This window comes from Chrysochloris asiatica, unplaced genomic scaffold (genome assembly GCF_000296735.1).
Source record: "Chrysochloris asiatica unplaced genomic scaffold, ChrAsi1.0 scaffold00268, whole genome shotgun sequence".
Taxonomy (NCBI): Eukaryota; Metazoa; Chordata; class Mammalia; order Afrosoricida; family Chrysochloridae; genus Chrysochloris; species Chrysochloris asiatica.
In genome coordinates, this window is record NW_006408786.1 from 1,886,764 (window position 1) to 1,898,547 (window position 11,784).

Genomic DNA, 11,784 nt, shown 5'->3' on the forward strand with positions numbered 1-11,784 from the left:
GATCCTTTCCCCACATGGTCTCACCCAAGATGGCGGCTCCTGGAGCAGCCGAGCGTCCTGGACTAGAAAGCAATGGATTTCTTGCTTCTGCCACAAACTCCCCCAGCTGTGAGCATTCCAACCTTCTAAGTATTTCTTTTTATGTGCTTCAGAGTTCTGGGACCAGTCCCTGAGCCTGCTTGGTCGGGTATTCTGTGTTGTTGTTGGCGGAGCTCCTTTACTTGCACTTCCACCCGATCCGCCATCCTGTTTGTTCTCCTCTTGGTAATTAATGTTTTAGATGTATAGAAATCAAAGTTGATCAGAGGTTTTCCTGGGGCAGGAGGGAGGGGACAAAAGAGAATCATTGCTTAGGGGCACCTGAGCCACTGTTAAGAGTGATGGAACATTTTATTCACTTATATCTATATCTTGGAGCCCTAGAAGGGTGCTGTGGGTTAATACGCTGGACCACAAGGTTGGTTTGAACCACAAGGTCCGTGGTTCAAGCTCACCAGCTGCTCCTTGGAAACCCTATACAGGGTCACTATGAGTCTGATTCGACTTGATGGCACTTAACAACTTATGTCCTATCTTAATGTTGTTGTTAGTAGGTCCCCTCGAGTCAATTCCATTTCATAGCAACCCCAGGCACAACAGAAAGAGACACTGCCTTGTCTTGTATCCATCTCACAGTTGTTATGTTTCAGTCCATTGTTGTGTCTCTGTGTCAACCCTTCTTATTGGAGGTCTTCATTTTTGCCGACCCTGTATATCTTAATACTGACTCATAGTGACTCTGTATAGGGTTTCTGAGGAGCAGCTGGTGAGTTTAAACTGCCGACCTTGCAGTTCAGTGCTTATCCTACAGCGCCAATACCATTTTAAAAATACAAACAAATCATAAAATGGGCCTTAGAACCAAAGATGAGGGGACTTCACCTCACTTACTTTATTGGTTTTTAACTTTTTATTGTGATTTGGGTGAAAGTTTACAGAGCAAATTGATTTTCCATTCAATAATACATATACATTTTGTTTCAAAATGTAGATTGCAGCTCCCATAATGCAACAGCACTGTTCCACCTCCTCCCTGTGCTTTCTGTTTCCATTGGGCCTTCTTTCCTGAGTTTATACCTGGGCAAATGCTGCCCTCTTGATTGTGTATGGTTGATTGTTTTATGGGAGATTTTAAAAATGGATGATGGTAATGCTGTATACCACAATGAAGGTGTTTGACATTACTAAATTGCTCATATAAAAGAGTGCTGTGAATTAATGTGCTGGACTGCAAGGTCAGTTTGAACCGCAAGGTCGGCGGTTCAAACCCACCAGCCAGTCCTCGGAAACCCTATACAGGGTCGCTAGGGATCAGAATCGATTCAATGGCACACAACAACAAGTAAAATATGTGGAAATGACAAATGTTATGTTATATATAAGTTCTAACCCATAGTGACTCTGTATAGGGTTTCTGAGGAGCAGCTGGTGAGCTTGAACTGCTGACATTGTAGTTCAAATAGAAAAGTCTTGTCCATGGAGCATGCCCTAGGGAGTGGTGAGAAATGCAGATTCCCAGGTGTCGCAGCAGCCCTTCAGAATCAGAGGTTTTGTGAGCAGGGAGGGCCCAGAAATCTGTGTTATAACTAGCCCTACAGGAGACTCTGGTGGTGGCTGGAGTTTGAGAACTCTTGTTATAGGTTATTGAGAGAACTGGACACATTACTAATGCCCCGTAGCCTGTACTGGGGGGCGTTCACTGTTAATTGCTTTTGTTTGGGTTACTATTATTATCCTTTTCGAAGTGATCTGGACCCCAGCCCCATGGGTTCTGGCTGCTCCCTCTCACCCAGACTTCTGGGGTCAAGGTCTGGGTCTGAATCAAGACCTTCTTGCCTGTCTGTGTGGAAGATGCCAGGGAGCTGGGACACGTCACTCTATCCTTGAAAGGTTATCGCGTGGTCCAGGAACGGGAAAGGTCAAGGCAGTGACGGGGGCATTCTGGTCTCTCCTCTGCTGGAGAAGATAAAGGAGGTCACTCAGATCTTGGACACTGGTGGGGTTCGGAGGGGAGGCAGGAGATATAAATGGGCCCAGAAGTATTGGTAGTCACCACCCCAGAAAGCTGCCAGCTGGCCCTCTCCCCAGTCTGAGGTGCCTCTGTCCAACATGGCCAAGCGCACGCTACTGCTGCTGCTGGCAGTGTGGGTGCTGGCTGGGGAGCTGTGGCTGCAAGCTGAAGCCCGGGCTGCACCCTACGGTGTGAAGCTTTGTGGCCGCGAGTTCATCAGAGCAGTCATTTTCATCTGTGGGGGTTCAAGGTGGAGACGGGCTGACGTCTTGACCCATGAAGCTATGGGTAAGGCTGGGCAGGTGTGGGAGCGGAGGGAGGTAGAATGGGATGGCAAGATGGACCTGGGGAGGCAGGAACAGAACTGAGGGCAGGGGTCAGGGAAGTAAAGCTCCTGGACCCCATACATGCAGCTTGAGAGATCAGCCACCTTCCAAGGTTCAGGGGATGGGTAAGCAGAGACGGGGATCTGTGCTGGGAGCTAGAAATTGGGCCCAGTCTGCTAGTTCTTCAGTGTCTCTATGTGCTGAGCCTGTGCTAAAGGGGCAACTGCTTACACCACTCCAGGGGGCAGCGTTCATGAAGATGACATAAGTGCTTTCCGCCTTCTGGAGTGGGTGGCATGCAGGATATGGTGGGTATCAGGCTAGGTTCTACCATCTAACTGGTGCCCCTCCTCAGCAAGTCATTTTTCCTCTCTGAGCGCCTTCATCTGCGAAACAGGACGGACAATCCCTGTTCAGTGGCACAGTTGAACTAGAACAGATAAGGACAGTCTGGACAGGGCAGTGGGCAGGAAGCTTGACATCATCAGGGACAGGAGCCTGGCAGAAACTAGATGTTCATGATGAGGGAGTTGATGAGAGACACACAATTGTGTTTGTGTATGTGTGTTCAAATAGCTGCTGGCCAACTTAATACTTGTGTGATCTTGTGCAACTTACTCCACACTTTTAGGCTTCAGCATCCTCTGTAGAAAATGGGGTTCAAAAACAGTCCCCATCTCATGACTTTGACATTGAGAAAAATAAAAGAAAATGAATCCACAGAAGCATTTAGAATGGTGTCAGGCACACAGTAAGTGCCCAATAAATCTTCGAAGCTATTTAGAGTGCTTGTTACATGCCAGAAACTATTCTATGTTTTCTTTGTGGTTTGAAACAAAACACACACACACACACACACACAAAAAAAAACAAACAAAACAAAACACAAACACACACACACCCTAATTTACTCCTTATAAAACCCAAGAAGGTAGAATGTATTATTTTCTCACTTTACAGACAAAAAACACCTTGAGACTAAGAGAGAAATTCACTTGCTCAGAGGCGGCATTCATGTTCTACCAGCCTGGCTGCAAGCTCTTAGCCATCAGGCCCTCAATAAATAGACAACAGGGTAAAGAAATGACAGGACAGGAAAGCCAAGCTCAGTGGGTTGAATAGTATGTCCAGGTGGCAGAGTTGGAATTTGAATCCAGGCCTGATTGGAGTGAAACATTATACCCACAAGACTGTATCACAGGAACAGAGAAACTTCCAAGCCAGCCAGGAACCCTGAGTGCTAACTCAACTCATTTTTTACAGGGAACACCTTCCCAGATGCAGAAGTTGATGCAGACAGCCTGGCAGGCGAGTTGGATGAGGCAGTGGCCTCCAGTGAGTGGTTGGCCCTGACCAAACCCCCCCAGACCTTCTATGGTAGCCAGTCCAGCTGGCAAGGAAGCCCAGGGGCTCTGCGGGGTGGCCGAGACGTCCTGGCTGGCCTCTCCAGCAACTGTTGCAAGTGGGGCTGCAGCAAGAGTGACATCAGCAGCCTCTGCTAGTCCGAGGGCTGGGATATCAGGCCGATTTCCCAGCGCCACCATCTCCTCATGTAGTCACCATTTCTCCACCCTCATGCCGCCAATCATCAGTGCACCACTGGCCCCTGTGAAGAGTAGGCTGGGGCAGTCCCCAGTCCTGCCCTTTGCCCAGCTTACCTTGATCCTATGTCCTGAACAAGCTGTGTTCCTACCTGACCAAATGGTGTCCCCCATCCTGAGCCCTGGACTCTGCCCAGTCCTAAGTGGGGTCCTTTGTGCCCCTAACCTACTGCCTTTCCCCTGTCTTCCAGCCCCTTTCCCTTCAACTCCACCTAACCACCTCCAAGGTTGTGGACCCAGACATCTGGGTTCGCTTCATAACCTTGGATAGAGGACTGACAGGAGAAGTAAGCAGAACCTTTCCGACCTCTATAATAAAAGTTACAAAGGACTTTACATTCTGTTTGTGTTGGTTTTCTTGGGGCAGGTTTCAGGGAAGTTTCGTGCCCCGACTAAGACGCCCCCAGGCGGCCTCCCCACTCCCTTTCTACAGTGACTGTGCCTGGGGCTTTCCGGAGCAGGGGGGGGGGAAGGGGCGGGGATCCTGAGCGCAAGGTGTGGAGGCGGCCCCAAGGGGTGACTGCTTCCCGTGGCTGCCGCAGGCGCTGGACCCAGAGAGGGAGACGAGGGAGGGGTGCTGGGCTGAACTGGGGGTTGGGGGCGCTATGCGAAGGGTCCTGGCAGTCCCCTTTCGCCTGTGGCCGCTCCCCAAACCAAGCCTGCTTCCTGTGCTGTGTCTGCTGCTGAGCGGGATTCGTCCCCAGGGTGAGTCTGGAGCGCTCCTGGGAAGGGCGCTCTACCGCAGCGCTCCGGGTTCCAACGCTCCATGTTAAAGACAGTGCCAGAAGTTTGCGGAGTGGACCGCTGAGGTCGGGACACCGCGTGGCCCCTGCGAAGAAAGGAGCTGGAAAACAGCTCAGCGGGGTGGTGGCAGCGACAGGATGTGGCGGGTTTAGCTCTCCCCGCGGGCAGAGACGGGGGTGGAGCGCGGCTTGAAGCTGGGTAGGGGCTCCCTGTGGCCTCTTCCTGCCGCTCGCTTCCGTAAGGGACGGCTGGATGCCCCCACAGTTGCCAGAAGTCCTGAATGTGCAATGACTCTTCCCGGGGGCCTTCTCGCCCCCATCTCTAGGCAACCCCGGTCCCATGCAGTGCTACCGAATTGGACTCTCAGGCAACTTGAACTGTTCCTGGAGGGCTTTGGGGGACTCGGAAGCCCCTTCCACGCTGCACTTTCAGAGCCAGAAGTAGTGAGTATGCGAAGTGGCATGGGGAAACTGAGGCAGTGGAGGGAGGGGGGGATGAAGGAAGCGTCTCAGGTTTAGAGGACCCAGGAGTCCTGCCCCCAGCACTCCACCCCCAAACTCAAGCACTTCAAATTCAGGTTTCCTGGACTTATCACTTCCCCTCTCTGAGCCTCTATTTCCTCTCCTATTAAGTGATGATGATAATAGAACTTGCCCTCCAGGGTTGAGTCTCTAAGGATTCAACTAGTTAAGCACTTGGCAAGGAAAGCATATTTAACCATTAGGAGCAGCTTGTAGTGCTGTGCGACCTTAGCCAAATAGCTTAACTTCTCTGAACACCTGAAATGATCGTTTGTTCATTTGGCAGTGCTGTTTTAGGCACTGGGGATACAGTAGTGAATGAAGCAAAGAACTTTGATCTCCTGGGGCTCTCGCCCAGCGGAGAGAGAGGCTTCCCTTAAAGATGAATCATACCTGGAAATGTATCCATTTCTGCTAAGTGAGGGAACGGTAAAAGTGACCTCAAAAAGTGGGAGCAGGGTATGAGGGACCTGATTTTAGCTGGTGGAAGCTGAGAGGAGGGCAAGGTCCTGTTTTAAAATTGATTTTAATACTGTGAAATCCACAAAACATGTAATCACTTAAAAATGAACAATTCAGTGGCATTTACGGCATTCACAATGTTGTGCAACTATCATCTCTATCAAGTTACACATATTTTCATCACCCCCAAAGGACACCCCATATCCATTCAGCAGTCACTCCCTGCTGCCCCCTCCCCTTGCAGCCACTGGCAAACTATAAATCTGTCTTTTGTCTTTATGGATTTGTACCTACTCTAGAGGCTTTCAGCTCCCGTAAAAGATTTACCGCCTCACGGAAACAAGGTCGCTATGAGTTGGAATTGAACAATGAAGTCCATATTCAGAGTGCCAACTTTATGGGAAAGCTTTTACTCTCTGTCAGTTCTGGAAGAAGGTCCTTGTCTCTTCCGTTTCTGCCTCCTTGTCCCTTGTGTTCTGACGCTATCTTTCTCCATCTATGATTACTAACTTGCATTTAATCCCTTCCTGTACAGGGTCTCTATGAGTCAGAACCGACTCCATGGCACAGAACAACAACAACCACCTATCTCAAAAGAGATTGATTTAAGATACACATCTTACACTATTCCTGCCTCATTAACATAACAAAAACAATAACTTTCTGAATGGGATTAGAGCCACTGGGATGAGGTTAGGATTTACAACATACATATTTTGTGGGGAAACACAATTCGATCTGTAACAGTTGATTGCTCAAATACCGTAACTAATACATACATAACATGTATTGTGCACCTGAGGCTGTTCTGAATACACTCTATTATTTCATTTATTCCCCTCCCTTACCCTTTCATCTTATTGCCTTCATTTTGTTGTTGTTGTTGTTAAGTGCCGTGGAGTCGGTTCCGACCCATAGCGACCCTGTACAGGGTTTCCGAGGGTGTAAATCTTTACGGGAGTAGAAAGCCTCATCTTTCTCCCGCGGAGCAGCTGGTAGTTTCGAACCGCTGACCTTAAGGTTCGCAGCCCGATTCGTAACCACTACGCTACCAGAAACTGAGGCACAGAGACCTTTAGTCACTTGCTCAATGTCATACAGCTCAAAATCAGCAGAGCTAGAATTTGAACCCGAACAGAACAGGCTCCAGCCACGATACTAAATAACTCTGCCAGCCCTAGGATTCTTGTCATCACGACTCTGGGTCCAGCCCAATGTACCCCTTGTCCCACAGCCATCTCAGCGGGCCCCAGGTCATGGCAGTGCCCACCAGGCAGAGCTGGGTGACCATTCCACGGGAAAAGTTTACTGAGTTTGACACGCTCCTTATCTGGGGGGCCAAGTCGGATGAGCCTCTCTGGCCCCCAATCTCTGTGGACCTGGAAACACGAGGTAATGTGGTGTTCTGAGTGGGGAGGGTGGTCCTGTAGGCCCTTGGCTCAATGCACCCTGACCTCTTCCTTCCCCAGTGAAGCTGGATGCCCCGTGGCTATGCCCGGACATACACTTTTCAGAGGATGAGCCTATGGAGACCACGGTCCAATGGACCCCACCCACATGGCTACCTAATCAAGAGGACATGGTCTGCCAGTTCTACTACCGAAGATGCCAGGTGGAAGCCTGGACCCTGGTGAGTATCAGAGGTTGGGCTCCCTGTTCTCTTGAGCCCATCTCTGGCAGAGCCAGGACATCACTCTCAAATCAGAGATCCAGCCACCCAGGGCTCATTCCCACCCTGCCCCATGCTTCTGCACAGAGGTGCATGTCTCCTTCAACTAAAAAATTTTCCCTCAAGCAATCTGTGCATTCTATGCAATCACAACTCAAATTCTACTTGGAATCGTTGAGAAACTCAATAAACTTCTTGTAACATTTTTATGAATGAGTGAAAGTCCTCAAGTCTTCAAGTAGCTTCAGTTAACTTTCAGATCATATAGACAGTTCCAGACTTATGGAGGTGTTCAGTCCTGATGACTACACATTGTCATTGGTCCTGATAAAAGTCGAATACCTCTTTATTATTATTATTTAGTTTTCATTATTATTGCCTTTTATCTATAAATTGTATCTTTATCTTTGGGGCTTGGGAACATTACCTGAGAACTGAGAACGGTAACATCAGCAAATTACATGCTAAAACACAGTACGTAGCACATATTACTAACGATAAGATAAAAAAAAATAGGACAGTTGTTAAGTGTTGTTCATCATTACTCAAGTACATCCTAAATTGGGGACGCCCTGTAACAACAGCAAACATGTAGAAAGCATGTACTATGTGTCAGACCAGACACTGTTCTAGGCTATCGCCAGTAAATCCTTGCAAAAACTCTTTGAGGCAAGTACATTTTCCATCTCCCCATTTTACAGATGAGGAGCAGGGCCTGGCTTCTAATTGTTGTTGTTGTTAAGTGCCTTTGAGTCGGTTCCGACCCATAGCGACTCTGTACAGGGTTTCCGAGGGTGTAAATCCTTACGGGAGTAGCAAGCTTCATCTTTCTATAAACACTCAAAAATAATAAAAGCAGTTGACACCGTCTAAGCACAGTGCATATCAGGGTCTGAGCTACGTACTCAGTAAGGATAGCTGTTTTTAAGAACTCTTGTTTTATAGTTAAGGTAGCTGAACCTCAGAAAAGTTAAGCAACTTTTCCAACATCACACAGCAAAACAGCAAAAGGCAACTTGATCTAGGGTTAAGGGGACTTTCCCATTCATTTTAAAGGCACACACTGGAAATCTTATACATCACTTCCTTTCATCTCTGATTGGACAGAAAGTAGTCACATGGCCTCACTTGACTTCAAGGGAGGTTGCGAAACGTTGTCTTTATTCTGGGCAGCCATATTCTCCGCTAATGACTTAGGGGTTCTGTTTCCAAAGATGGGAAGAATGGATATTAGAGATGACCGGCTGCCTTAGTCACAGTTCTCTACACAAAATACCACAAGAAAGAGCAGAGTCACTGCAATTGTCATTGTGGTTATTCATGCAATTTCGAGCAGTGGTAGATGCACACTTTGGTATCTGACTGTTCTGTGCTGTTTGGTGCCAGAGAGTTGTTTCCAATTCATTAGCTGTTCTGTGTGAGTTCATTGTCAATCCATCTCATTGAGGGTCTTCCTCTTTTTTCCTTACCCTCTGTTTTACCAAACAGGATGTCCTTTTCCAGGGACTGGCCCCTCCTGATGACGTGTCTAAAGAACGTGAGATTAAAGTCTCACCATGGTTGTTTCTAAAGAGCATTGTGGTTGTACTCCCTCCAAGACAGATTTGTTTTTCTGGCAACACTGTAATTCAAATGCATCGATTCTCCCATCTTCCTTCTCTGGTGGTCAGTTTTCACATGCACATGAAGCAAATGAAAATGCCATGACTTGAGTCAGACCCAGCTTAGTCCTCAAAGTTACATCTTTGTTCTTGAATACTTCAAAGAGGCCTTCTGCAGCAGATTTGCCCAATGCAATACGTCATTTGTTTTCTTGACTGCTGCTTCCATGGGCATTGATTGTGGAGCCAAGCAAAATGAAATCCTTGACATCTTCAGTCTTTTCTCTGTTTATCTTGATGTTATCTCTTGGTCCAGTTGTGAGGATTTTTGTTTTCTTTACATTGAGTTGTAATCTGTACTGAAGAGTATAGTCCTTGGGCTTCATCAGTAAGTGCTTCAAGTCCTCTTCACTTTCAGCAAGCAAAGTTGTCAATCTGTATATCGCAGGTTGTTCATGAGTCTTCTTTCTGATGCTGCATTCTTCTTCATATAACTGAGCTTCTTGGATTCTGTGCTCAACATACAGACTGAATAAATACGGTAAAAAGATACAACCCTGATACATACCTTCCCTGATTATAATCCATGCTATTATTGTTGTTGTTAGGTGCCATCAAGTTGGTTCCAACTCATAGTGACCTTATGCACAACAGAAGGAAACACTGCCCAGTCCTGCCCATTCTCACACTTGTTAGGTTTGCACCCATTGTTGCTGCCACCATGTCAGTCCATCTTGTCGGAGTATTTCTCTTCTTCTCTGACCCTCCACTTTCTAAACATGATGTCCTCCAGGGATTGGTCCTTCCTGATACTATGTTCAAAGTATGAGAGATGAAGTCTTGCCATCCTGGCTTCTTAAGGAGCATCCTGGCTATATTTCTTCCAAGACACATTTGTTTGTTCTTTTAGCAGCAGTCCATGATACTTTCAGTATTCTTCACCAACACCATAATTCAAATGCATGGATTCTTCTATGGTCTTCCTTATTGTCCAATGCTCACATGCATATATTGTTGTTAAGTGCCTTCTAGATGGTTCCAACTCATAGTGACCCTGCACAGGGTTTCATGAAAGCAGTTGGTGGATTTGAACTGCAAACCTTTGTGGTTAGCAGTCCAGTGTTTATCCTACAGCCCCACACCAGGACTCATGCATATGAGGCAATTGAAAATACCATGGCTTGGGTCAGTTACACCTTAGTCTTCAGGCTGACATCTTTGCTCTTAAACACTTTAAAGATGCCTTATGCAACAGATTTGCCTAAAGCATTCCTTGACTGCTGTTTCCATGAACATTGATTGAGGATCCAAACAAATTGAAGTATTTAACAATTTCAGTCTTTTCTCCATCTATCATGATGTTATTTATTGGTCCAGTTGTGAGGATTTTCATTTTCTGTACATTAAGGTGAAATTCAGAATTAAGGGTGTAACTTTGATCTTCATCAGTAAGTATTTCCAAGTCCTCTTTGCTTTCAGCAAGCAAGGTTGTGTCATCTGCATATTGCAGGTTGTTACTGACTCTTCCTCCAATCCTGATGCCACATTCTTTTCCATATAATCCAGTTTCTCAGATTATTTGCTCAGCATACCGATTGAATAAGTATGATAAAAGGATACAACCCTGACTCACACATTTCCTGATTTAAAACCATACAGTATCCCCTTGTTCTATTTGAACGATTGTCTCTTGATGTACAGTCTCCTTAGGCAATTAAGTGTTCTGGAATATCGTTTTTGCAATATTAACCATAGTTGAATTCCTTTGCAAAGTCAATAAAGTACAAGTAAACATCTTTCTAGCCTTCTCTGCTTTCAGCCAATATCCAGCTGATGCCTGCAATGATATCCCTCCTTCCATGTCCTTTTCCCCAGTGAGATGGATTGGCACAGTGGCAGCAGCAATGGACTCAAGTATAACAATTGTGAGGTTGGCACAGACAGGGCATGCGTTTCGTTCTCCCGTGCATAGCGTTGCTATGTGTCATAGCAGACTTGACAGCACCTAACAACAATAACAATGTCCTTTTTTGAATCTGGCTTAATTTCTGGCAGCTCCCTGTCAATGTATTCCTGCAACCATTTTTGAATTATCTTCAGCAAAATTTTACTTGTATGTGATATTAGTGATATTACTCGATGATTTCTGTGTTCTATTGGATCACTTTTCTTTGGTATGGGCACAAATATGGCTCTCTCCCAGTAGGGTGGCCATTTTTTTTTTTGCATAGACAAGTGAGCGCATCCAGTACTACATCAGTTTGTTGAAAGATTTCAATGTAAATTTTGTCAATTCCTGGAGATTTGGGTTTTTTTTTTAATTTTTGCTAATGTCTTCATTGCTGCTTGGACTTCTTCCTTCAGTTCCATTGGTTCTTGACCATATGGTATCTCTTGAAATGACTAAATATCAACCAATTCTTTTTGGTACAGTGACTGCATATTCCTTCCATCTTATTTTGTTATTTCTGCATTATCCATTATTTTGCCCATGTTGTTGTTGTTAAGTGCTGTCGAGTCAGTTCTGACCCATAGTGACTCTGTATAGGGTTTCTGAGGAGTAGCTGGTGAGCTTGAGCCACCGACCTTGCAGTTCAAACCAACTTTGCAGTCTAGCGCATTAACCCACAGCACCACACCAGGACTCCATTTTGCCCATAGAATCCTTCAAGATTCAAGGCCGGACTTGAATTTTTCTTTGGTTCTTTCAGCTCAAACAATGTACATTTCATTGTAGTACTTGACCGTCTTCTCGAGAGCTACCTTTGACCTTTCCCATTCAACTCTTTGACTTCCTCATTTCTTCCATG

General features: G+C 46.2%; 2 protein-coding genes across 2 annotated transcripts in view; both read left to right on the forward strand.

Annotated features, from left to right (window-relative positions):
- Positions 1 to 2,148: 2,148 nt before the first annotated feature.
- RLN3 (relaxin 3) lies at positions 2,149 to 3,878 on the forward strand. Its single transcript, XM_006874281.1, has 2 exons — positions 2,149 to 2,338; positions 3,640 to 3,878. Exons 1-2 carry the CDS (start codon positions 2,149 to 2,151, stop codon positions 3,876 to 3,878), a joined length of 429 nt encoding a protein of 142 aa, XP_006874343.1.
- Positions 3,879 to 4,582: 704 nt separating this feature from the next.
- Positions 4,583 to 11,784, forward strand: part of IL27RA (interleukin 27 receptor, alpha) — a 24,119-nt gene continuing 16,917 nt past the window's right edge. The window contains exons 1-4 of the mRNA XM_006874316.1: positions 4,583 to 4,682; positions 5,047 to 5,164; positions 6,939 to 7,096; positions 7,174 to 7,334. Coding sequence (XP_006874378.1) covers positions 4,583 to 4,682; positions 5,047 to 5,164; positions 6,939 to 7,096; positions 7,174 to 7,334 — 537 coding nt within the window. The remainder of the gene's footprint in view (positions 4,683 to 5,046; positions 5,165 to 6,938; positions 7,097 to 7,173; positions 7,335 to 11,784) is intronic.